Source organism: Sinohyriopsis cumingii, chromosome 2 (assembly GCF_028554795.1).
Source record: "Sinohyriopsis cumingii isolate HCF-2022 chromosome 2, ASM2855479v2, whole genome shotgun sequence".
Lineage (NCBI taxonomy): Eukaryota > Metazoa > Mollusca > Bivalvia > Unionida > Unionidae > Sinohyriopsis > Sinohyriopsis cumingii.
This window is the reverse complement of record NC_142962.1, coordinates 127,877,533-127,902,849: the sequence shown is the minus strand read 5'-3', so window position 1 is coordinate 127,902,849 and position 25,317 is coordinate 127,877,533. Positions and strand designations below refer to the sequence as shown.

The 25,317-nt window shown below is 35.1% G+C and overlaps 1 protein-coding gene across 2 annotated transcripts in view; it reads right to left on the bottom strand.

The window, feature by feature from the left end:
- Positions 1 to 25,317, bottom strand: part of LOC149805795 (unconventional myosin-XV-like) — a 180,016-nt gene that overhangs the window by 74,157 nt on the left and 80,542 nt on the right. For both annotated transcript variants that reach the window (XM_089950497.1, XM_089950496.1), the window contains exons 18-26: positions 21,420 to 21,521; positions 19,670 to 19,744; positions 17,111 to 17,271; positions 14,912 to 15,081; positions 9,816 to 9,888; positions 8,529 to 8,735; positions 6,674 to 7,337; positions 4,815 to 4,920; positions 3,186 to 3,283 (exon numbers count right to left, since the gene is read on the bottom strand). In XM_089950497.1, coding sequence (XP_089806623.1) covers positions 3,186 to 3,283; positions 4,815 to 4,920; positions 6,674 to 7,337; positions 8,529 to 8,735; positions 9,816 to 9,888; positions 14,912 to 15,081; positions 17,111 to 17,271; positions 19,670 to 19,744; positions 21,420 to 21,521 — 1,656 coding nt within the window. The remainder of the gene's footprint in view (positions 1 to 3,185; positions 3,284 to 4,814; positions 4,921 to 6,673; positions 7,338 to 8,528; positions 8,736 to 9,815; positions 9,889 to 14,911; positions 15,082 to 17,110; positions 17,272 to 19,669; positions 19,745 to 21,419; positions 21,522 to 25,317) is intronic.

Genomic DNA, 25,317 nt, shown 5'->3' with positions numbered 1-25,317 from the left:
TAGAGAAACCAGTCAGAACCAGTCTAGTGGGGACTGGTGATGTTCTACCATTGCAATGATCATTGTGATGAGTGTGGCAGAACAATATAATTCTAACTGTTAAAGAACCTGTTACAACTCTTGGTCTTAAATTAAGTAACAAAGAAGTGAAACCAACAATAAGTAAAAATTTAAGAGACAGTTATAGTAGTGTGAATTACAATCCCAAATAATCCTAAATGTCCTATCACAAGTAAAAAAATTAAAATAAACTTCTAATAGTCTTGAATGTTCTGATGTACCAAGTGATGCAATCCAGAATGTTTTTCAACGAGTTCACAATAGTCCCAAAGTAGTTTATATCCAAAAGGAAATGAGCACTTAGTAATTAAAATGAATAATCTAAATAAATAATTCCTCTTGAAATATATCTGAACACAGCTGTAAAATCTGCTAACAACTGGATTCCAGAAACTGATCAAAGACAGAGAATGAACAAGACCTGATTTATATGCATTTTTAATTGACCTATCAATCTAATGTAAATTCTAATCAAATTTGTAAACAAATCTGGACCTATAATGTTTTGAACTTACAAAAGACGAGTCAACATGTTACAACTTAAACAACAAAAGTTTCTATATAAACAACAAATGACCACTATCTTAAAGTATAATCTACAGTCATGGACAAAAGATGATACACAACATAGATATATCTAAATGACAAGATGTGTACATGGTAATCTATTAATTGGTTGCCTTGTTTTAATTTGTGGAGTTTAAGCCCAATTGCAGGATGTTTTCTGAGGTATTATAAATAATAAAGGGAACATGAACTTCTGTGCCTTGGATGAAAATCGACCAACCTTTAGCAGAAGGGTGTGTGTGTGTGTGTGATCTTATTTTACTGTAGCTTTAACAATTTTTCAGTCATATCACTATGATGTCTGCAGTCTGACAGTTTAAAGTGATGTAAATCAGGTAGAGGCATCCAAAGGCACTTACATGTGGTAAAGAGCAAATGCATCATGGACTGTACTATACAAATATAAGTTGTCAATATACAAGTGCATTTCCGATTAGTTTTTGTACCACTTTTATTACCCCCCCCCCATTTTAGGTACATGCATAATTTTTTTTCAGCTAACTGTCTTGGTTATAACATGGTTCGATCTATAACACGGTCAGGTTCTATGGACCCCAACCACTGTTAAAATGGGGTCACACTGTTTTGGTCTTTGATATATTTGAAATCATTCCCTTCTTTTTACACCTATTTCCAAATCATCTAGGCAATGTTTCGAATTTGTGGTATTGCTGTAGAAAGTAGTATAGTCAGTAGGATATCTGTTTTTTAACAGATTTATGAAAAAATTTTGTGAGTGAAGTGGAAATATTGTATTGTCATGAATGCTAAAGCCACAAGGGACAATTCAAAATGTTTCCACTTCAAAAGTGAAATATTTATGTATATCTACTCAAATGTAGTTCCTTTTTATTATATATTTTTTAAAAGCAAAAACCATCAACTTGCAAGAATTGTCTCAATTTTGTGCCCAAATGTCTCTAAATGTGTACAAAATTGGTAAAAAAGTTAATGAGCATGCATGCAGCCATCACTAACGAATCAGGAACACATCACAGAAGATAGTGTAATGGTTGAGTGTCTAATCATTTTGACTAAACAGTGTTGTTCCACTTACTGCAAACTGTGCACACATTTATAAATTTATGGCAAATATTGTATCTTTCATTATCAGTACAACATGTTGATCAGGACAGCTGTATCATCACTGCATTGTATGTAACATCCAATCTCATGTGACATCAAGTGTAATGTTTTGAAGTCACATAAATAAGTTGATAGAGCTCAATTAGCATATTGTACTGATTCGGCTTTTAATATACATTTAAAAAACATTTATAATTATAGGAACTACTTTTTATACTGCAAGAAGTTTATATATATGCAATGAAGCACAGCATAATGTTTGAAAATGTAATGTCCTATTTCTGGATACACCACACATATATTCTCATAAATGTGTTATGATGTATCTATTCTGTATTGTGCATGTATATTGAGCCCTTGTTTTGAAAAATTTGTTTAATACTTGCGGTGGACAAGTTGCATCCCATCAGTTTTGTGCACTGTGTGTTTGTGTGACTGGATTTTTAATGCAGCTTTAAAAAAAAATTCAGTCATATTGCTACAGTATGTGCAGTGTGGCAGTTTATAGTGATGTCTAGCACTGGGGCATCATGCCACAGACAAATCACATCATATCCCACCCAGTCACATTATCCTGACACCAGGCCAACCAGTCCTAACACTAACCTCTTAATGCTGAGTGCCTAGTGAGGCAGCTGTTAGTACCATTTTTCTAAGTCTTTGGTATGACTATGCCAGGGTTTTAACACATGACGATCCGCATCTGAGGCAGACGATCTAGCCACTTGGCCACTGGAGCGGTCCAGTTTGGTGCACTGAAGTATTTCACTAATGCAACTGGATGCAGATGATGTAAAACTAAACAATGGATTGTAAATGTGACGACATGTTGGTACTTCTTGAAGATTTAAAATGATGATGAAAAGACTTTTGTTACTGTCTAAATTTTAAATCTATGCATAATTATTGAAAAAATACATTTGTTTCAGTTCTACAACTGTTAACTTCTCAAAAATGTTGGGGTTGGGGTAATTTCATGTCTCATCATAATGAAGTTCTAGTTGTTTTGAACAATGGCGATACAACCACAACCAGTGATACAGGTGTCTAAATCAAAGTGTAGCAAAATTACTGGTTGACCGATGTATCTTTAATAGGTGTTATAATAATTCTAATTATTTATATAGTGAGTTGTGGTAGCATAGTTTATTTAGAATCAACCCATCCAGGTCAGCCTGGGTTGGTGGACTCGGTAAGCCTTTGAGAAAGGCACTTAGCTCCCATTTTCTTGGCATGATATAACAAATAATGCATTAAAAACCGTCATAAACTTAATTATTTATTAACCTCTTCTGACATTTTTACTGTAAATTTTGCCCAAGTACATCTGTCACAACAATTTTTAGAATCTCTATGATAATATGTATTAGTTTTTATGATGAAAAAAGCCTGCACTAAACAAAGATCAGGTCTTAAAAGAAGAAATATTATGGCCTACAGTTTAAAGGTTATCATAATGTAACATGTCTTACATATGCCTGTAACAGGGCCTGTTGTTGTGCTTGTTGCTGGGCCATTTGCTGCGCAGCTGATAGTTGCTGAATATAGCCATCTGTGGCAGTGTTCACCACTGGAAAGAAAAAGATGGAACATCTACTTATTACAAATGACAAAATTTGAATATGTTAGTTTCAAAAGTGCATTAAGGCCACGAGGTGTTTTAACTCTTTCTTCCATGATGTGTTTTAACTGTTTCTTCCACGAGGTGTTTTAATTCTTTCTTCCATAAGGTGTTTTAACTGTTTCTTCATTTTATTCTGAATATAGAGGCTATTATTAACATTACTTCACTTCAGACTGTATAATTACCTAATGATAGTGACATAGGTGCATTACATACTAAATGCAATTCCTTCCCAAGTTTGGTAACATCATTGTTTACTTGCCTTGAATATCTCTCCACTTTTTTCCTTTTTTTTTGAGCTTTTATCCTTTAACTATGAGAATACCTAAAATGCTGTTGTTCTTTTCTTTTGCATCTGCCACTTGTCATGTTTGATCAATGTGTATTTTTATGGGGAAGTGCTTATCTGATGTTGAGAGAACTTGTAGCCCAATACCTTTTGCATAATTTAGCAACTATAATATGTTTAAATGATTAATTACTCAACAAAACAATGTGAACACTCATACATACATATACCTAGAAGGTTTATATACATATAAACTCGCACATACACACACCTAGAAGGTTTATATACATATAAACTCGCACATACACATACCTGGAAGGTTTATTACATATAAACTCACACATACACATACCTGAAAGGTTTATATACATATAAATTCACACATACATATATCTGGAAGCTTTATATACATATAAACTTGCACATACAGATACCTGGAAGATTTATATACATATAAACTTGTACATACATATACCTGGAAGGTTTATTATATACATATAAACTCATGCATACACATACCTGGAAGGTTTATATACATATAAACTCGAACATACACATACCTGAAAGGTTTACATACATATAAATAAACTCACACATACACAAATCTGGAAAGTTTATATACATATAAACTTGTACATACAAATATCTGGAAAGTTTATATACATATAAACTCATACATACATATATACCTGGAAGGGAAATGTAGTTGTCTTTCGTTCAAGACAATTACTTTTGTGTAAATATCCCATCAACAAAACAGACATCATGTTTAAACAAAAGTAATAAAAAATGCTTGATATCAATTGATATATATTTTAATATATCACTGGGTAAAAAAGCAAAGCAATATCAAGGTGGTGAAAAAATTAGACAAATTTAATACTGATCCGATTTCACTGATGAAAGGAATTAAATGAAAATTGCATTTTCTTAATATAACCAAATAATATAAGAGTTGTAATTATTTTAAGTATCAGGTTTGCTTAAATGCGATAGGTAAAAATCCTAATCAGCTGCAACATTAAAGAATATTTTGATCACAGAAAAATACACATGATGAACTTTTTAACTACTTGGACAATAATTTTTCAGAGATTTATGGAAGAATCGAAGAAATATCGCCATGCTGATTGCTTCATGTTACAAGGTGGCATGGTCATCTGATTACAGTCCAATCAATATACTCACTTGTTGGAACAAAGCTAAATTGTGGAATTCCTGTGGGCAGACTGGTTAATGGCTGGTTTACTGGAATTGTAAGACCTCCACTGAAATTAGGCTGTGGTGGTGGGATCTGATAATCAAAAGACACACTCTTTTTAAGAAAATTGAAATTCATGATGTACCAGTATGTTTTAACGAAGAAAACAGAGAAACAATGCAAACACACTGAAAAACTAAAAAAACATTCTTACATATAACTGGATATTTGTTGCTGGTCCATCTTTTATGTTTTAGATAAATTATTAATAGATATTACTTTGAAAACATAATTATGATGGATATATAACCAGAGTCCTCAATAGGGCCAACACCATATTGGCTAAAGAGAATTTCAGGAATCCAAGATAAGACTATTTCTTCTTTATAACTGAGGAGTTTTTAAACCATCTCTGGTATTCCTCAGCAATAATTTATTTTCAAATTGGTCACTGCAGTGGCTTAATTGGATGCAAGATCAGTATCATTTTCATATAGGACAATTGGACATTACAAATATTTTGGTAAAAACACTGACCATATGACCATCCTGTCAGGGGGAGTAGCAAAAACAGGATTTTCATGATGGCCATTGTGGCATCCATAATGGATGTAAAATGATCACCAGTTTCATTTAAAATCAGCTAGATAAAATATGTCTTTTGGTGAAAACCACATGTCAATAATGCCATTCAGTCTGGAAAAGTAGATATATCAAGATTTTCATGGCCATACCTGGTATCAGATCAACATTATTTTCATTCAGGACCAACTAAACATCAGAAGAAGTCTTCAGTATGACTTTTCATTTATAAGGAGAAAGAGTACAAATTTTCAAGATGGCTTCCATGCTGGCAATATTTGATACCAGATTTGGGATCAACATGACAAGTCTATTTTGTTTAAAAGCTGATGATGATGTGACTATCTCTTTGGAGTAGTATTTTCTAGACTGTCACTATATTGAAGGTCAGACTGGAAACATATTCATTTATTACCAACAAGAGATGATGAGTTGAGTTTTAATTCTGCCAAATTATCCATGATTTTTCAAGATGGCTGCCATGGCGGCCACACTGGATTTGAGATTTAAAAAAATTGGCACTTAAATCCAAAATCAAACTACCAACTTTGCACCAGTATGATTAAGAATCAGTTCTGTGAATGTAACCTCTAGTTAAATATACAATTTGGGGGAAGGGTGGTTTGTCTCTTCTTCTCATTTTACCTAAAGTTTGTCTTTACATGGATAAACTAGAAAATGTACATTCAGTTATTATTATAATCCCCCCCTTAAAGTTCTCAAGTAGATATATCAGAATGATTACAATATATATATGTATATTAAATATGTCACTTCATATTTTGTATACAGTATTCGACCATTTCAAGTGCTTACAATTGGCTATCATCAATGAAACTATTAAAAAATGTACAAGGAAATAGGTCTTTTTCATGTGAAGTAATTTGAACATTAAGTGGAGATTTCTTGAGAGTTAAAACAAGTAATGATCTTCCTTCAGTATGAATCATTAAACTAATAACTGGCATCCATTGCAAACAATAGACCCTGTCCTGTCAAGCTGAATATATATTAATCTTAAACACTGACAAAATCTTGGCACAAAAATGATAGCTATGTTGAGATGGGCTTTACAAAAAAAAATGTGGACTAAGATGAGCCATTGCATAATGATTGTATAATGTGCTGACAGATCAGGGTCTGTGTGTTTATTTCAAAAGTGCAGAGCAGACCCAGATCTTCTGGTGTAATGAGATAGCAGATCTTGGTCTGGACTGTTCATTGTGAGACCTGTGTTACACACAAGTGTGTAGAGACAACCAACCTGCTGTTGCATGCCTGGGCCTGGCACCCCTTTCCCTCCACCTTTCAGTCTGTTCTCCAGGGACCGAGAATCACTCAGGGCATCCACATGTTCATTCAAAGCATTACTGAAAACATCCTCCACCCAGTGGGACCAGTCTGATTGACCTGAATCAGAGGCAGCAGTCATCTTCTCTAAATTCTGCTGCTGATCACGCCTTGTTGCGATTTTCTGTGCCACTACACCCTGATGTCCCTTGTTGACCTTGCCCACTCTCATGTAACGTTGATTTATCCGGGTCGGACTCAACTCATCAGGAATGTAGTTTGTGTAGCGACTGTTGAGTTTTGTTGGTGCAAGACTGCCATTGTACTCCTCTTCTACAATGGACATACTGTGATCAGCTCCATTAGCAAACCCATTGGCTATCAGATGACCATTGGCCATGGGAGGATTGGGAGCTGCTTTTCTCTTGATGTAGCGGAGGTTGATTTTACTCTCTGAAAGACCATCCATTATCACACCAGTACGTCTCTGGTTAAGAGGGCTGATCATGGAGAAATGTCCATCTTCATCTTCCTTAGACTGAATACTGCGAGATTCTAACCTGGTGACATTGATTTTGAGAGGATCTGGCAATGTGCCAACTAGCACCATGGATCTGTCCCTTTCAGGATTATGAGGGCTACAAAAGAACAAATTTTTTTTAAAATGTGATTTTAAATAAATGAAAAAATATGCCAGGTTTCCAAACTTCATATCTTCTATCTTTGTTATCAAAACTATGAGACCCAAGTGGGCCTGATATCACTCACCTGAATCACATAATTTAACGGCTAACATTTTACTAAATAAGCCTAAGTAGTATTGTGAGAAAACATCCTATGTCAATGATCTCACAAACATCATTGAATTTACCTATTTACTAAACCTCTGTCTGTGTGGGTTTGAGTCTTGGGCTCAGCCAATGTGGGCATGTGAAAAAGCATGCCAGTAGCTTTCAGTGGATCAGTGGTTCTTCTCATTCGTTTTCCCTGGTTCTTCTTCCACCAAAATATACTGGCTGCCATATATAGCCTATTTTATGCTGAAGAATGAGTTAAAACTCTTGTCATTGACAACATATCCTGATAAATTCTTTCAAAAGATAATGGCATAATAATTATGCAGTTTCTTGTTCATCATCAAAGGCATCTAAGATTTTTATATAAACCCATTTACAAAGTTTTACAGAAATTGGATGAGAAACACAGTCTCCAGATCTAGACCAGTAGCAATCTCAGGCAATCAGATGCAAGATATCTCATTAACATGTACACATCTCACTTTATTATAGACCCTGTGTGCAAGAATGATAACATAAGCTTAAAGCTGACCAAACTTGGAATTCAACCTCCAGAATGGGAACAAGCTTGTCTGATTAGATGCAAGATTAAAACCCATCCTAACATATGAAATATAGGTGATTGTAGTGAATCTTCCAAAGCTTCAGACAATTCAAATGCATGACATCTCCCAAAATTTAAGACTGCCAAGTAGAGCCAATTATGGTGGGTAGTGAACTGGTCAATCTGAAAGCTAGGAATCTGAATCCATCTCAATGGCTAACAGGGTTCTGGTGAAATTGGATGGGCCAATCACCCATTCATCACAGCAATAACTAAAATGTCTACTGATTGATAGATGGGGAGTTTTATCTGATCTATGCTCCACAGGAAGTGAAAAAGTTTAAGTAAGTAATAATGCATTGTATTTATCAAAGATGAGGTTCTGATGCTAAAATTGTCCCAAAATATCTTTCAAAAGCAGATGATTAAATAAAACAATGCTGCCATCTGTCTAAATGTGAAAAAATGAACATAATCTCCAAACATACGATTTTTGATAGACTCCCCTCCTAAGACTCTGAGGCTCTCTGCTGCGATCAGATGACACCAAGAAATAAGACCGACAGACTGGAAATCCAGGTGCAATTTCCATCTCACTGATAAGATCCAGGACATATTCATATCCCATCAGCTCATAATAATCCAGGTCCTCTTGCAACACCACTGTCCATCCCAGGTTGTTCTCATGTAGGCCCCTGGGGAAGAAGATGACAAGATTATGTTAGGAGGCAATTATAAGATTGATCCGAAGAAGACAACTTAAACCATTTGGAGGCATCATTAATAACAAAGGGCATAATTACATACATGCATTTGTTTTTCTTAGAATACCACCAAATAATTCACCTTTGGAATGTACATGAAATAAACATGTTAATGGATTGATAAAAGATTACACCTCTCATGACATGCTCTGGCAATCTTAAGAAAAAAATGATTTACCATAAACACACACTCTGCTCCAAAACAACTCTCCATTATAATGTACTTCACTATAACATTATTCAGATATAATACAGTAACGCTATAGACAACACAGCCAAAATAATCAAAATATTTAAAAAATAATAATATAATTTTCAGCTTCAGCTGAAAGCTTTACACCAATGCTACTGTACTTGCTTTTGACATTACCATAATGTGCCACAGGCTCTAATTAGCCACTCCTGTATTCAGGAAAGGTCAGATATTTTATACCAAGCAGGCTATTGCACACCTGAAATTACCCATGATACATCACTTCAAGGGTTAGCGGCAGCATGGCCACAGCTTTCTGTGATCTATTGTTGTATAGACCAGAATGCAATATTTTTTTTGTTGCAAGTCATGGTGTTTTTTCATCAATTTGAATCACTTTTGACTTGTTAAAAATTTTAACTGGCAAATATATTAATTAAAAGTAAGGGTTTGCATATTTGTTTTATTGTTACTTGTTTGACTCAATCTATTATATGTATGACAACATGGTTTGAGAGAAATCAACCTGAAGCCTGGTATATTTTTCTTTACTTTTTGAAACATTATTACTGGACAAAACTAAACTGATAAATACCATGCAGTGAAAAAACACCCAATGTACATAAACTGCTAGTATTGCTGGCATTTTATTTACACCCTCCCACCAACCACCTGACAAAAGTACACTCATATGTAAAAATTTTGATCATTTTTTTCCATACCGATGTATGGTACTATGCACAGTAGGTGGTTATGGAGCCCCATGACTGCATTATAATGAGAGCTGTACACTGAACTCTTTTCACTTCAGGCTTTACCTTAAATTAAGCAGGTGTCTTGCAAACTCTTCCCCAGTTGTCCATGACTCAATGTGGCCTATCATTATAACATCTGGAAAACACAAAGATCAATCCCTTAAAGACATGTCAAAATAATATGACTTGCAGTTGTTAAAACATTACATATAGTCAGTGGCATGTCAGTTAGGAAATAGAGAAAGTGATATTTAGTTACATGCTAATGTATTTGTCAAAGTGCTATTTAGTAATTTGCTAAAGGATCTGTAAAAGCACTAGCTGTGTGCTAAGGATCTGTCAAAGTGCTATTTATGTGCTAAGGTATCTGTAAAAGCACTGGTTATGTGCTAAGGATCTGTCAAAAGTGCTATTTATGTGCTAAGGCTCTGTCAAAGTGCTATTTAGTTATGTCTTAAATGATCTGACAAAGTGCTATTTAGTTATGTGCTAAGGATCTGGATCTGTCAAAGTGCTATAGAGCTATGTGCTAAAGGATCAGTCAAAGTGCTATTTACTTATGTCCTAAAGGATCTGTAAAAGTGCCATTTAGTTGTATGCTAAGGTATTTGTCAAATCGCTATATTGTTGTGTGCTAATGAATTTATGAAGGCACTATTTAGTTATGTGCTGAGGCAGTTGTGAAAGTGCTATTTATGTGATAAATGATTTGTCAAAGCACTAGTTAGTTATGCACTGAAGAACCTGTCAATGCTATTCGGTTCTGTGCTATATGATTTGTCAAAGTGCTATGTAGTTATCTACTAAAGGTATGTCAAGATATCACAGCAGTTGTACAGATACAGATAAAGAATATACAACAAACGTTTTGTGGGTTTTCTTTCAAAAGTTGATATAAATAGGTCTATGGTGTTGCTAGTAGTTGCCAAAAATGGCAAGAAAGAATGCTAAGATGGCAATTCATTCAATAAATTGATATAATCTCACTGCAAATTCATATATTTTACCAACAATTTGATTCATGCAGAGTAGAAGTCATCTTCTAAGCGTGAAATACTTAACAAATTGATAAATCTAGGGGTAATGTTGGAAACTCTAGATGTTACAGTACACAAAGATGCTGTAAATTCAAAGATTTTTATATGTTTATGCCACTATTCCCATTCGCTTCTCGAGGGTCGGTGGTTCTTTCTGGGGTTTTCCAGGGTTCTTCCTCCACCATTAATACTGGCCACCATGTATAGCCTATTGTGTGCTGAAAAATGGCGTTAAACCCTACAACAAGTTCTACCAACCAGCATTTTGCTGTACAAACACTGTCTGATGCAATTAAGTTTTGATTTAATTTGTATTTTCCCTTCCCATAAGTTCAATTTTTAATTCCCATGTGATATTGTTCAAGTTTTCTACCAGTGCACATGACCCGATAAGCCCTTGGCTTGAGAAGGCAGTGTTCACTTTTGATTGAGTAGTAATTTTAATACATGTATTTGTTCCCTGGCAACTTGAGTTCTACAACTTCCTGTGCATGTTTGACCGTAATCCCTTAGCTTGTAGAGGTAGCACCCTCTTTGTTTTCTCAACATAGGCACCCACATATGGCAAAATAGAGAAGAGTGAGATGATAGCTGCAATGACTAGATCATAAAGAGGTATTTCAGAACTTTATCAGACAATGTGGATGAATTCTTGGACTTTGTACCACATGACATCAGTGACATTTATAGAATACTGTGAATGAAAAAATGTGGACTTGACTTTCCAGGTTTATTTTTCAGCTACCTTTCCCTGTTTATTTTTAAGCTATGTGGGATAAAATGTGTTAGAGCATATTGTGAATGGGATCATTCTAAACCACTATTTTTATACTGGTAAATGACCTATAATTGAATCCTGGATTTATCATACAAATTGATTTAAAAAGTCAAGCATTATTGATTTTAATTGATTTAATTTGGATGTTAACATATTTAATACATCCATCCATCTAGTTTGGCTTGTTTATTTATCCAAAGTGCAACTCTGTCTCACTGACAAGTCATCTCTTCAGGTGGGTCTGACTTGCAAAATACACCTTAACATACAGGATGGCCAAAGAAAAATTGGATTTTTGTATATAAAATAAAAATAAAAAAGGAGGATGTTGACTTACAGTGAAGTCAATTTATAATGTAAGGTATAGCTATCATGTGCCGAAAAATGGCAGTGAACCTATAACAACCCATACGAGCATATGAATGTCAGATGCATAGTAATCTTATCCAACAAATTTTGTTAAATTAAAGATAAAAATAAGCAATGTAGAAAATGTTTAATAAAACTTCAACAATGTTTACATTAAGGAAATGTACTTTGTTTTGTCAGTTAAGACAAGCAAGATGGTGTTTGTATCAAACAAACATGATTTCTGCTTAGGCAGTTGAAATGAGCAAGACAAGGCAATTTGATACCCTTAGTATACATACATTATACAGTTTAGGTGTTAAGACATAAATTTGATACCCTTAGTATACATATACAGTTTAGGTGTTAAGACATAAATTTGATACCCTTAGTATACATATATTATACAGTTTAGATGTTAAGACATAAATTTGATACCCTTAGTATACATACATTATACAGTTTAGGTGTTAAGACATAAATCTGATACCCTTAATATACATACATTATACAGTTTAGGTGTTAAGACATAAATTTGATACCCTTAGTATACATATACAGTTTAGGTGTTAAGACATAAATCTGATACCCTTAGTATACATATATTATACAGTTTAGATGTTAAGACATAAATTTGATACCCTTAGTATACATATATTATACAGTTCGGGTGTTAAGACATAAATTTGATACCCTTAGCATACATATATTATACAGTTCAGTATACATATATTATACAGTTGAGGTGTTAAGACATAAATTTGATACCCTTAGTATACATATATTATACAGTTTAGTACACATATATTATACAGTTTAGGTGTTGAGACATAAACTTGATACCCTTAGTATACATATATTTTACAGTTTAGTATACATATATTATACAGGTTAGGTGTTAAGACATACATTTGAGACCCTTAGTATATGTATATTGTACAGTTTAGTATACATATATTATACAGTTTAGGTGTTAAGAAATAAATTTGATACCCTTAGTATACATATATTATACAGTTTAGTATACATATATTATACAGGTCAGGTGTTAAGACAAATTTGATACCCTTAGTATACATATATTATACAGTTTAGTATACATGTATTATACAGGTTAGGTCTTAAGACATAAATTTGATACCCTTAGTATACGTATATTATACAGTTTAGTATACATATAGTATACAGTTTCAGATACAGAAGATAAGGGTCTTCAAAAGTTTTCATGCAAAACTTGAATATTGTTCATCATGATGATGGCAAGATGGACAGCATCATAACGCCAAGCCTATCACAGTATAAACTGGTGAACTACAGTGATATTATCAGAGAGTTTCAGGAAGTGATGTAGAAGAAATTTAATGCAAAACCTTTAACTTGGTGACAAGCCAAGGTCACAGACCTGCACCAGAAAAGTGACTACTGAACTCTCATCATGCTTGCACAGGCGAGACAAAAATATACCCTTTCTCTGACAAAAAGGATTATAAACTACAGGATCTTTGTTTTCAACCTTTTTATACTATGACTGATGCCATACATAACACAGGAGGACACAAGTGTAAACACAACTAGGAGATGGAGAATCTGGCTTAATGTTTAAACTAAATGGTGAAGCTATCTTCCACCAAAACAAATTTGCTATCAGTGAGAGGTACATTAAAAATATTTGCTCAACAGGGCCATAAACAGAGGAACTTGTGTTGGGAAGGCAAACTAAGGAGGCTGTGCTATCAGGGATCTCAGCTCTTCTAAATGGAAGATAGAAATGGTTCAAGGTCTCAAAAACTTAAAGCTGCCTATCCAATTTAGCTTAAATTCAACAGTCCTTGGTAAATATATGCAGCAGAACAAGTCTCAGGTGAACAGGGAAAACAGGAACCAAAACTCAAGTAAATTACATCATGGAATGCTACAAATCAAACTAATTCAAGGTCTTATCAGTGCCAAGGTGCAGGTTAGGTTTGGTTCAAATGCAACAATAAATGGTGAAGTTATGCTGCAGTAACCAGTGTTAGGATAATGGGAAATCAGGGGCCATGGCCCCAATAAATGATGACATGATATGCTAGGAAATCAAACTCCTTCCAGTTTGAATGAATATAAAGCTGAAAGCCCAATTTTACAAAATACAATGTACTCTGGTACAGTTATGCCACGTAAACAAAAGCCACGACTATGTATGATCAGGGGCCATAACTCTTGTAAATGATATTGAGGCATGCTTGAAACAAGTCATTTTAAGTCTCATCAACACAGAACAGCAGGCCAAATTTTATTTTATTCAAACAACCTTTGGTAAAGTTGAGCTGTGGAAGTGAAGTTCAGATCACAGACAATCATGACTAGTAACTTGTCCAGATCTTAACACTGAAAGATGGGAATTTAAATCTTTTTATTCAACAAAAACTGCCTACTAAATTTGATTTCCCAGTAATGTTATCTTGAAGAAACCAAACAGACGACAGATAGATGGACAACAAATATGATTTACAATTGGTCTCTGCCGACTTTGGCGAGCAGATGTTAACAGCTTATTACTATCTAGTACAAGTATCAAGCAGCGGGCAGCAAATACTTATTAAATTTATCTTGAAAGCAAACAATGGCTATGTTATCTCAACAAAAAAATGGAAAATGGTCAATTAAATTAATGAGCTTTTCACAATGATAGAAGTCAGGAATGATACAAAAAAATATCGCAAATGTTACATTTTCATATTTTTTTAAATAATAAATGTTGCTGTGCTGCTTAACAACCTGTTACCGGCCACTGGCAACAAATTATTACATTGTGGATCTGAGAAGTTGTAAAAACAAATTATGAGCAAAAAGGTGAATATTTTTGTACCAAAGATCTATGTGCACCAAATACTCTGGTGTTTCACTTTTTCTCACCAGAGAAAATTTATTAAAGTTACATGTAATTATAATTTTTGTCAACACTAATGACTTCTGCACAGATAAAAAATGGCAGTTCTTTAGCAAACACTTACTATCTGGAAATTTAACCTCCAGTGCCATATATGCTTTTCTCTGACATGCCCGCCATTCCAGCAGGCAGGGTGGATAGATCCGGCTGAGTTGGGCATCAATCTTGGCACACTGCAGGGCCTTGTGTTGACACAACCACTTGTACCCATCTATCCCCACATCAGACACATATCTAAAACAGGAAACTGCTGTTAAATTTGTCTTACTCACATTGAGATCATTTTCTTTATATGTAATTATAACATTACAAGGGCATGGAGAAAACACTTTACAAAAGTGATAAACAGAATAATTTAATTGGTTATTTTGCATTTTAGATGCTCTCTATTCAGCATGAAATTTCAAGAACCACTTTTGCAGTGTTGAATCAAAACATACTCACAGGTTTGGGAAGCACTTGCAAAATTGTCTCAATATTAGTTTTTGGGGATTCTATATTCAGCTCTTGGTATTCATGACAAATTCATAAATGTTTTCAGCAGTAGTTGTTGAATAAGAAAACAATACAAGACAAAGTGACTTCCTTTTAGTCAAACCTATCTTCTATTTAGCTAGAAATTGCTACTTTGCAAATCCAGACTTCCAACCTAAAATTAAATGTTTCTTATGTTTGAATGGCAAGAACAAGCAAGATCTCCCTCTTTTGACCTTCTCAGTTCAATTTTGGTACCACTTCAGAAGCCTTTTAGGGTCCTATATATATGGATGTCATTGGGCTCATATCACTTCAGGTACCACTTCAGAACTGTGATCCCACTGGGCTCAGATCACTTCAGGTACCACTTCAGAACTGTGGATCCCATTGGGCTCAGATCACTTCAGGTACCACAAGAGAACTCTTCATGAGTCCTGTAGAAGCCACTGAGCCAAATGAGGTTTCAAGGCAATGGACAGATTTCCCTTGAACAGAAGCCTGTTCTTGGCAATGAAAGTAGGGGTAATCATGAGTGATGTTGTTGTTGTTGGGTTTAACGCCATTTTTCAGCACGATAGGCTATACATGGCGGCCAGTATTAATGGTGGAGGAAGAACCCGGAAAACTCTGGAAAGAACCACCGACCCACGAGAAGCTACTGGCAAGCTTTCTCACATGCCCACATTGGCTGAATCTTAGACGAGAACCGCCGCAGACAGAGGTGAGATGGCAGTGATCCGTAACGAAGAGCGCTTTAGACCACTCGGCCACTCGGGGCCCCAATCATGAGTGAAAGAAAACCACTGTGGTGTAACTACAGATGGTCTGAACTGACCAGCAAGGAATGGACCTCATTAATCCAGCATGCTCAGGTGAGAATGATGATGAAGCAGGTTTTGTATGAGCAGATAAAAAATGTTCCCAGTCTGAGCTGCACCCAATACAGTTATACAGGTAGAGTGACTGCCTTCAGCCAGCTTAAATCATCTGCATCCCACAAATTTATTTCTGCCTATTACTGTAACAGTTATAAAGAGACAGATAAAACAATGGCCACACAGAAAAAATCAGCCAGGTCTCAAGTAGAACTTTCTGTGCAGTGGAAGCTAATAAAAAAAATAAAATAACTGTTGAAATAACATGCATGATGCATGACCTTACAACATGTAATAACAGACAACTGCCCGACAGAATTCACAAAGTAGAGGATCGAGTTAAAATGAAGGACTATAGACCTTAGAGCAGGCAATTAAACTGGTACTGACACGCTTATCATATGATAAATTTAGACAAATAAAGTGCAAAGTAATCATAAAAAAGAAAGAAAAATTGCTGGAGTATGCTTCCCCATTGTGAGAAAACTATAAAAAAAATCGCTCAGTTGATTCAAATGAGTAAAATGAAACTCGTATTTTTGAAGCTTCAAAAGCATGTGGACTTCCTAGCATGAGTAGAAATAGTAATTGACTAACTGACAGGACTTGTGCACAGTCCTCTATTCAAAGGAAGACAACTCTTGTCTTCAAACTTGGCAAGGAGACAATTTTTATATAACACTTTTGTTGCTAAAACAAGCTAAAGGCTGTGGCTAACATCTCTTCCACTTTATAGGGCCAGATTTTCGAGGTAGTGGATATATTTCTGATATATTATGATCAGGTAATGCATTTTAGGATCTTAAAATCGGAGGACAGACTCCTGACAGACAATGCAAGTCCTATACACTACCTGGTTCTTGAAGTGAGGATATAAATTTTATGAAATAATAGTGAAGTATTGTTCATACTTGAGAAGATACTTGTAAAGGCTGGAGCTGGGTGGGAATCCACTAAGACAGCTGGCCATCAGTATCCAGGCACGTTCTGCAGGTCCTATTTTCTGGTTCTGCCATGTCTGACTCGCAAGCTGGCAGTAAATCTCATCTCGCAGGCTCTCATTTTGTAAACCCTGCAAAACAGGTAAAACATTTTGTAGACCTTGCAAAACAGGTAAAACATTTTGTAGACCCTGCAAAACAGGTAAAACATTTTGTAGACCCTGCAAAACAGGTAAAACATTTTGCAAACTTTTCTGATGAAATATTAGGAAGAAAGTAACTAAGCAAAATTGTACAATCAAAAATGTAATAGGCAGCCACCTCCAAAATATGCAAAAATGTGGCCCATCTGAATAGGTGAATGACTGCTGTGTGCAGTAAATGTGACTGTGGGGACCTTAAGAACTTTGCTGTGTGGAGTAAATGTGACCATAGAGACCTTAAAACTTGACTGCTGTGTGCAGTAAATATGACTGTGGAGACCTTAAAATTTGACTGCTGTGTGCAGTAAATGTGACTGTAGGGACCTTAAAATTTGACTGCTGTGTGCAGTAAATGTGACTGTAGGGACCTTAAAAACCTGACTCCTGTGTGCAGTAAATGTGCAGTAAATGTGACTGTAGGGACCTTAAAAACCTGACTGCTGTGTGCAGTAAATATGACTGTAGGGACCTTAAAAACCTGACTGCTGTGTGCAGTACATGTGACTGGGGGGACCTTAAAAACCTGACTGCTGTGTGCAGTAAATGTGACTGTAGGGACCTTAAAACCTGACCGCTGTGTGCAGTAAATGTGACTGTAGGGACCTTAAAAACCTGACTGCTGAAGATGGATAACTAATTGTGAAGATCTTGGTAGATTCATATACAATTGCAAATGGAATGAACGGAACTTCTAGAAACAGCAGCATCTCAGATAGTACACTATGTACAGTATGTGCATGCTTGTGAAGTGTTTTAGATATAATTGTGTGAAAGATTTGATTACTGAAATGGTATTCATTCTACAATCATGGCTTGCACATATTTCATTTTACCAACAGTGTAAATTACTAAGAGATGGAGTACAATCTTTTACAATGTATGAACATATTCATTTCTTTATCCATCATATAGTTCTGGTCATCTTCAAGCTTCAAGTTTAATTTCCAGAAAGTCATTATTCATATTAAATAATCTACTGTCTCTTGGCCACTTGGATAACTCCTGCAGCTACTCAATTTATTCCCCTTTAAAACTGAATTCATTGCACATCCGAGCAAAGATTATCTAACTTTTGCTACAGACCAATTCAAATAATGCATCAGAAGTCTGCCTTATAGAATAGTGAACAGCACACACACAGTGGCTAAGACATTTAATTTGTACCAGTGTAGTCTCAACTTTGATTCTGAAAGCAAGAGTGCGCAAGTATAAGTGTTGTTCATTGTTTGGTGTTCCTCTCCAGTTTTCTCTATTATGGACAAAACCATGAAACCTGTCCAAACATGCCAACAGGAGTACTTGGTGTACACCTCTGATGATTTTCTTTGGGTTTCCACATTTCCTCCAACTCAACAAATACCAAAACCTGGACCCTGACCACTGATAAGTTCTAAATGTAAGCTTTGTTAGCTTATTAGTTAAGTGACAATAAATAAAATGTCTTACACATTAGTAAAATTTGTAATATTTTAAGCATCACCTTGCACACATTAGGTACACTATCTCAAGTATGACCTTGTACACTTTAGGTAAGATATCTCAAGGATAACCTTGCACACCTAAGGTCAAGTTATCTCAAATATGACCTTGGACACATTAGGTATAATATCTCAAGTATGATTATGCACACATTAGGTAAGATATCTCAGGTATGACCTTGCCCACATTAGGTAAGACATCACAATTATGACCTTGGATACATTAGGTAAGATATCTCAAGTATGGCCATGCACACATTAGGTAAGATATCTCAAGTATGACCTTGCACAGTACATAAGATATCTCAAGTGTTACATTGCACAGATTATGTAATATATCTACAGTATGACCTTACACACATTAGGTAAGATATCTCAAGTATGACCTTACACACATTATGTAAGATATCTCAAGTATGACCTTACACACATTAGGTAAGACATCTCAAGTATGACCTTACACACATTAAGTAAGATATCTCAAGTATGATCTTATACACATTACACAAGATATCAATCCACACATTAGGTAAGATATCTTAAGCATGACCTTGCAACAAATGATAAGACTGTAAAAAAGAATATAGAAGAATCAGATTCAAATTTTGACAAAATTGCCACTTAACTTTGTAGTAAATATATACAAGTATGGTAGAATGTATGGAAGTGATGATATTATGTAAAAATAACATGGTGTTCTGCAAAATTCAGTCTTGTGCAGATAAAGGCAAAGTTTCCCAATTCCCCTTATACCTTATCTACAATGGAATCAGCCCTTGTGACGGCATAATCAAGATCTCCTACTCACTGTTTAATAATCAAAGGACAAACTGTCCAACTTAACTGACCTGTTGCACAATGAAAGCTGCCAAAACCCTTTCCCTTTTGTCTGACAAGTTCTTGTCATACATAAACCTCATAATCTGCAATAGAAAACAAATCTTTTCAGTAAACTGGCAATTAACTTTATAATGATGTGAACATGGTATTGACTTTCTAATTCATAATTAACAATCACAATGGTAAATCTTTTCATTTCTACACCCATCATCTAGTTTAAATCCAATGGTATCACAGTGCACAAAATCTTCAACAACATACCATATATTCCTGCTTATAAACTAGGTACAACATAGACCAAGATCTGTCAAAAAATAATGCACTGATAGATCAGAGTCTAAGCCATTTATTCTCCTGATTAATCCAACAAACTGCAGAGACACAGATCTACCGCTACATTTTTGCAAAGGCAGATCTGGGTCTATACATTGTACAGCTGAATCCAACTTGCACACGAGTATAAAAGGTATGCCATTTGCTGTTGTAAAACATGTAAAAGGATTGTCTTAAACTACTGATGGTAGGGTGGTAAATAAAAGTCAAATTCTGTATAAAGTTAAACATTTATTACTTCATCAAATCCCATACCTTAAATGAATTTGTATCATTAATTCTTACACTTAGGACTTCCTGAAGCTGAGATATCTTATGGATGAATCATCTGATATCAAGATCTGTCAGTGTTGTACAAAGCTTACACCATCCAATTGCAAAATTGGTCAATGTTGTACAAATGTGTTTACACCATCTGATCACAAAATCTGTCAACATTGTACAAACTTGTTTACACCATCTGATTGCAAAATCTGTCAATGTTGCATAAACCTAAATATACCATCTGATTACAAAAGCTATCAACATTGTACAAATGTGCTTACACTATCTAATCACAAAATCTGTCAACATTGTACAAACTCATTTAATCATCTGACTGAAAAATCTGTCAACATTGTACAAACTTGTTTACACCATCTGATTGCAAAATCTGTAAATGTTGCACAAACCTGAACATAACACCTGATTGCAAAATCTGTAAATGTTGTACAAACTTTTATATACCATCTGATTACAAAATCTATCAACATTGTACAAACATGTTTATACCATCTGATCACAAAATCTGTCAACATTGTACAAACTTGTTTAATCATCTGATTGCAAAATCTGTCAATGTTGTACAAATTTGTTTATACCATCTGATTGCAAAATCTGTCAATGTTGTATAAACTTGATTACACCATCTGATTGCAAAATCTGTCTATGTTGTACAAATTTGTGTACATCGTCTGTTTCCAAAAACTAAAAACTTTTTATGACAACAGTATTAGAGAATGGCATTGAACCTGCAATATTTATACAAGTAAAAAACTATAAAAATTAAATTCTCTTCGTATCTCTAGGTTCAAGCTTCAAATCTATGTACATTCAAGCAATTACTTATGAGATAAACTATTACCTGAATAATTTGTGTTATCTTTCAAACACTTAAGTAAAAGTTTCAAGATTTACAAAATGATTTTAGCTAAATGATTTGTTCCATTGCTGACTTACACAAGGTAGTTTACCTTTCTCAGGCCATATACAAATGCAACTTTTACCTCCAGATCAATTCTGATGCTGTTTGGGTGATGAATCTTTTGGGACAGTACAATATATGAAACAAGATGACTAGAGAAAATCAAACACTGGCTGATATATTGTAATAGTTGACTTTGAAGCCAAGATCAGTCTTATGAGGTTGGATTGCACACAACTTACCAGTTTAAAGACCGCTTGGGCAGCCTTGTTCAAGCTCTCCCCTTGAAGGTTTGTTAGAGATGATCGTATTGGGTTCAGGGTAACTCCAAAAAGTTCTGGGCTCTGAAAATTATCAAAGGTTGATGAAATTAATTTGAACTGTTCACAACTTAAATGCATACCATTAAAATCTTGTATTTAATCAGAATCATCTTTTCTAGGTGAGAAAAAAGAAGAAAAGTCTCTCTGCTACTGAGTATGGGTCAAGATAATAATCTCACATTGAATGTTCACAACAGGATGGTCTGTATGCTAATGCTTTGTACAACTATGGGTTCTGATTATCAATGCATACTGTATATACTGGATCCAACTGCACACAATATAAACCCTCATGCACCATCACATAATACACAGGCAGATAGGGTCTATGTTGTTTGTTCTATTGTTGTTGTTGTTGTTGTTTTAGGGTTTAACGCCATTTTTCAGCACAAGATAGGCCATATATGGCGGCCAGTATAACTGGTGGAGGAAGAACCCTGGAAAACCCAGGAAAGAACCACCGACCCACGAGAAGCTACTGGCAGGCTTTCCCACGTACCCACGCTAGCCGAGCCTTGGACTCGAACATACGCAGACAGAGGTGAGATGGCAGTGATCCGGAACGGTGAGCGCTTTAGACCACTCGGCCACTCGGGTTTGTTCTATTGATTATTCCTAACAAATTACACAGACTCAGATTTGCTGGTGCATTATGTGATTGCAGATCTGGGTCTGTGCAGTTTGCAGCTAGTATGTGGCACAAGCCTGGTTCAACTACAAACAATATAAACACTGATCTGCCTTCACATAATGCACTGGCAGATCAGGGTCTATGTTGTTTGTTCTACTGATTACTCCTAACAAATTGCATTGAAACAGATCTGCCATTGCATAATGTGTCAGCAGATCAGGGTCTATGTAGCAAATTCTTGGTCTATAGTGTTTATTCTACTGATGTGATGTGATTTGGATTTTTAATGTAGCTTTGACAATTTTTCAGTCATATCACTACAACGTCTAGCACTGGGGCATCATGCCGCATACTTGTAGCATGATGTCCCATCTACTCACATTATCCTGACACCAGGCCGACCAGTCCTAACACTAACCTCTTAACCCCTGAGTGCCAAGCAAGGCAGCTGTTAGTACCATTTTTTGTAAGTCTTTGGTATGACTGCTGGGGATTGAAACACACGACCTCCCACATCCGAGGCAGATGTTCTAACCACAAGGCCACCAGAGCGGTCTTTATTCTACTGATTACTCCTAAAAATCTACACTGAACCAGATTTGCTAGTGCACTATGTGATGGCAGATCTGGGTCTTTGTAGTTTACTGATTACTCAAAATACAAACTACAATGAACAAAATTTGCCGGTGCATTATGTGATGGCTGATATGGTTCTGTGCAGTTTGCAACTGGATCCAACTTAAAAGCAAGTAGATAATACAGTACTTTATATAATGGTAATAACATTCAGCCCAGAATATACTTATTGTTTTAAAAACATTTCTGCATACATTTAACCTTAAATGCAAACCATTGATAACTTTCTTGCAATCTGTTACGATTCTTGTAATTATTATGGAAGAATACAAATGTAGAGTCTAATGGCATGCCATAACAACACAGGCAATAAGATAAAGATTAAAAAAGAATTTCTAAAACAAAGAATTGAAACCAAAAACAATTTGGGAAGATACATCTAAATAAACATAAACATACAGTATTACAAAATAAAATATAAAAGGTAAAGATGTTACCATTCATTAAAAGGTACATAAAATGAAATAAAGTTAAAATGAACAGGACATCTTTAAAATATATGGCCAAGATGTTTTATATCAACAATATTCCCTCAAAATATCCAAGATTTTCACATCAACAAAAAATCTTCTTAATTGAGCTCGCATCAAAAAACTTGCCTTACAGGGTAGACAACAATACCCTGACTAGAATGTGTTGGATTAAGACAACATGTTTCAGAAACACATGTCCAAAGTGTCACCATCCCATATACAAAAAATTACAAGTATAAACACACAAAAAATTAATTTATAAATACATTTAGAAGGCAACAGATGCCATCAATGTAGTATTACTAAACAATCTTGGTTTAGGATGCAGTGGCAAACATGGAAGTCAAATGGGGAGCTGTAGCTAAATCAATCAAATTTTGACAGATAAAAGGTGAAAATCAGACGAATTCATAGTTTATATTCTTCAAGTTAAATTCAAGTACTTTTCCAGGGTCTCAGAAATAAATTTTCTGGACCTCAAATATAGACAGTAAAAGTGGAAACCATATACAGAATGATGAGTTATACAAACCAACATCAGCAGTTAAAAGGAAGAAATGGTCTTATCTTGAATTCCTAGAAGTTCTTTTCTGCCAGTAGAGCCTACTGGCAGAAAAGAACTTCTAGGAGTTCAAGAAAAGACCATTTCTTCCTTTTAACTGCTGAGTTCTGAAGCCATCCCTGATATTCCTCAGCTATAACAAGATTTTCAAAACAGGTGCAGTGGATGTCAGACTGGCACTGTTTTCATTTAGGACCAATATGACATCACAAGACTTCTGGTAGAATCACCATGCTGATACAACTTTCCATTTTGGAGAAGTAACAATAACAAGGTGTTCAAATTGGCTGCCATAGTGACCATATTGGATATTAGACTGTTAGACTGACACCATTTCCATTTAGGACCAACTAGACATCATTGTCAAGATTTTCAAGATAGATGCCATGACCATATTTGACATCTCAACAGCACCATTTTCATCTAGACACCTTAAGAAGTCTTTCAGTGAAAACCCTATATAGATATGACTTTCCATTCAGGGGCAGTAGCAATATCAAGATTTTCAGGATGACCACTGGTGACCATATTAGGCATCAGATTGGCAACATGTCATTTTGGATAATAATAATAATAATAATAATAATAATAATAATAATAATAATAATAATAATCATCATCATAATAATGAGGACTTTGTATAGCACATAATCTTTAGAAGCTCTAGGTGTTTTACAACATTAGACAACACCTATAACATAAAAAAACATGATATGATTGCAAAAAAAACCACCATGAAATTAGAAAACATCCTGAAAAATATTTAAGGTAGGAAACATTATTGTCTATAAGTTTGTTCTTGCAGTTGAAATAGGTGAGTTTTAGGAGCACTCTTGAATGAGATCACTGTCTTTGTGTCTAAGTTCAGTGAGCAATTCGTTCCATGTTGCTGGGCCCTGGTATGCAAAAGAACGTTGTCCATATGACTTTGTTTTCATAGTGGGGAATAATGAGTATATGATTGTCAGAAGAGGAGCTTAAGTATCTTGCTGGTGTTTACACATGGGTGAGGTTGGTTAGGTATGATGGTCCAACAGTGAAACATAGCACAGAGAACAAATTCTGTGTTTGATTCTGGATTGAATGGATGTCCAGTGTAGGGTGCAGAGCAGGGGAAGGTGTGCTCTGATCATGGTACTTTAAGGATGATCTGAGCAGCTGTGTTCTGAACTTTTTGAAGTTTCTGAAGTAGATATTGAGACAAACCAGACAGAATTGAGTTACAATAGTCCAGTCTTGATTGTACTAATGAACACACAAGTGTTTTAGTTGCATCAACTGAAAGATATTTGCAAATGGAGCTGATGTGTCTCAGCTCAAGATATGCAGCTTTTCATATGTTCATGACATGTTGGTGCAATTGTGAGAGTACTGTCCAGATAACACCTAGGTTTCATACTGACTACGTGAATTTAATGTTGGTATTGCTTATATTTATTGTTTGAGGTAAAGGATGTGAATGAGAAAGTCTTTGTGTTGTGATCAGAATGGCCTCAGTTTTATCATCGTTCATCT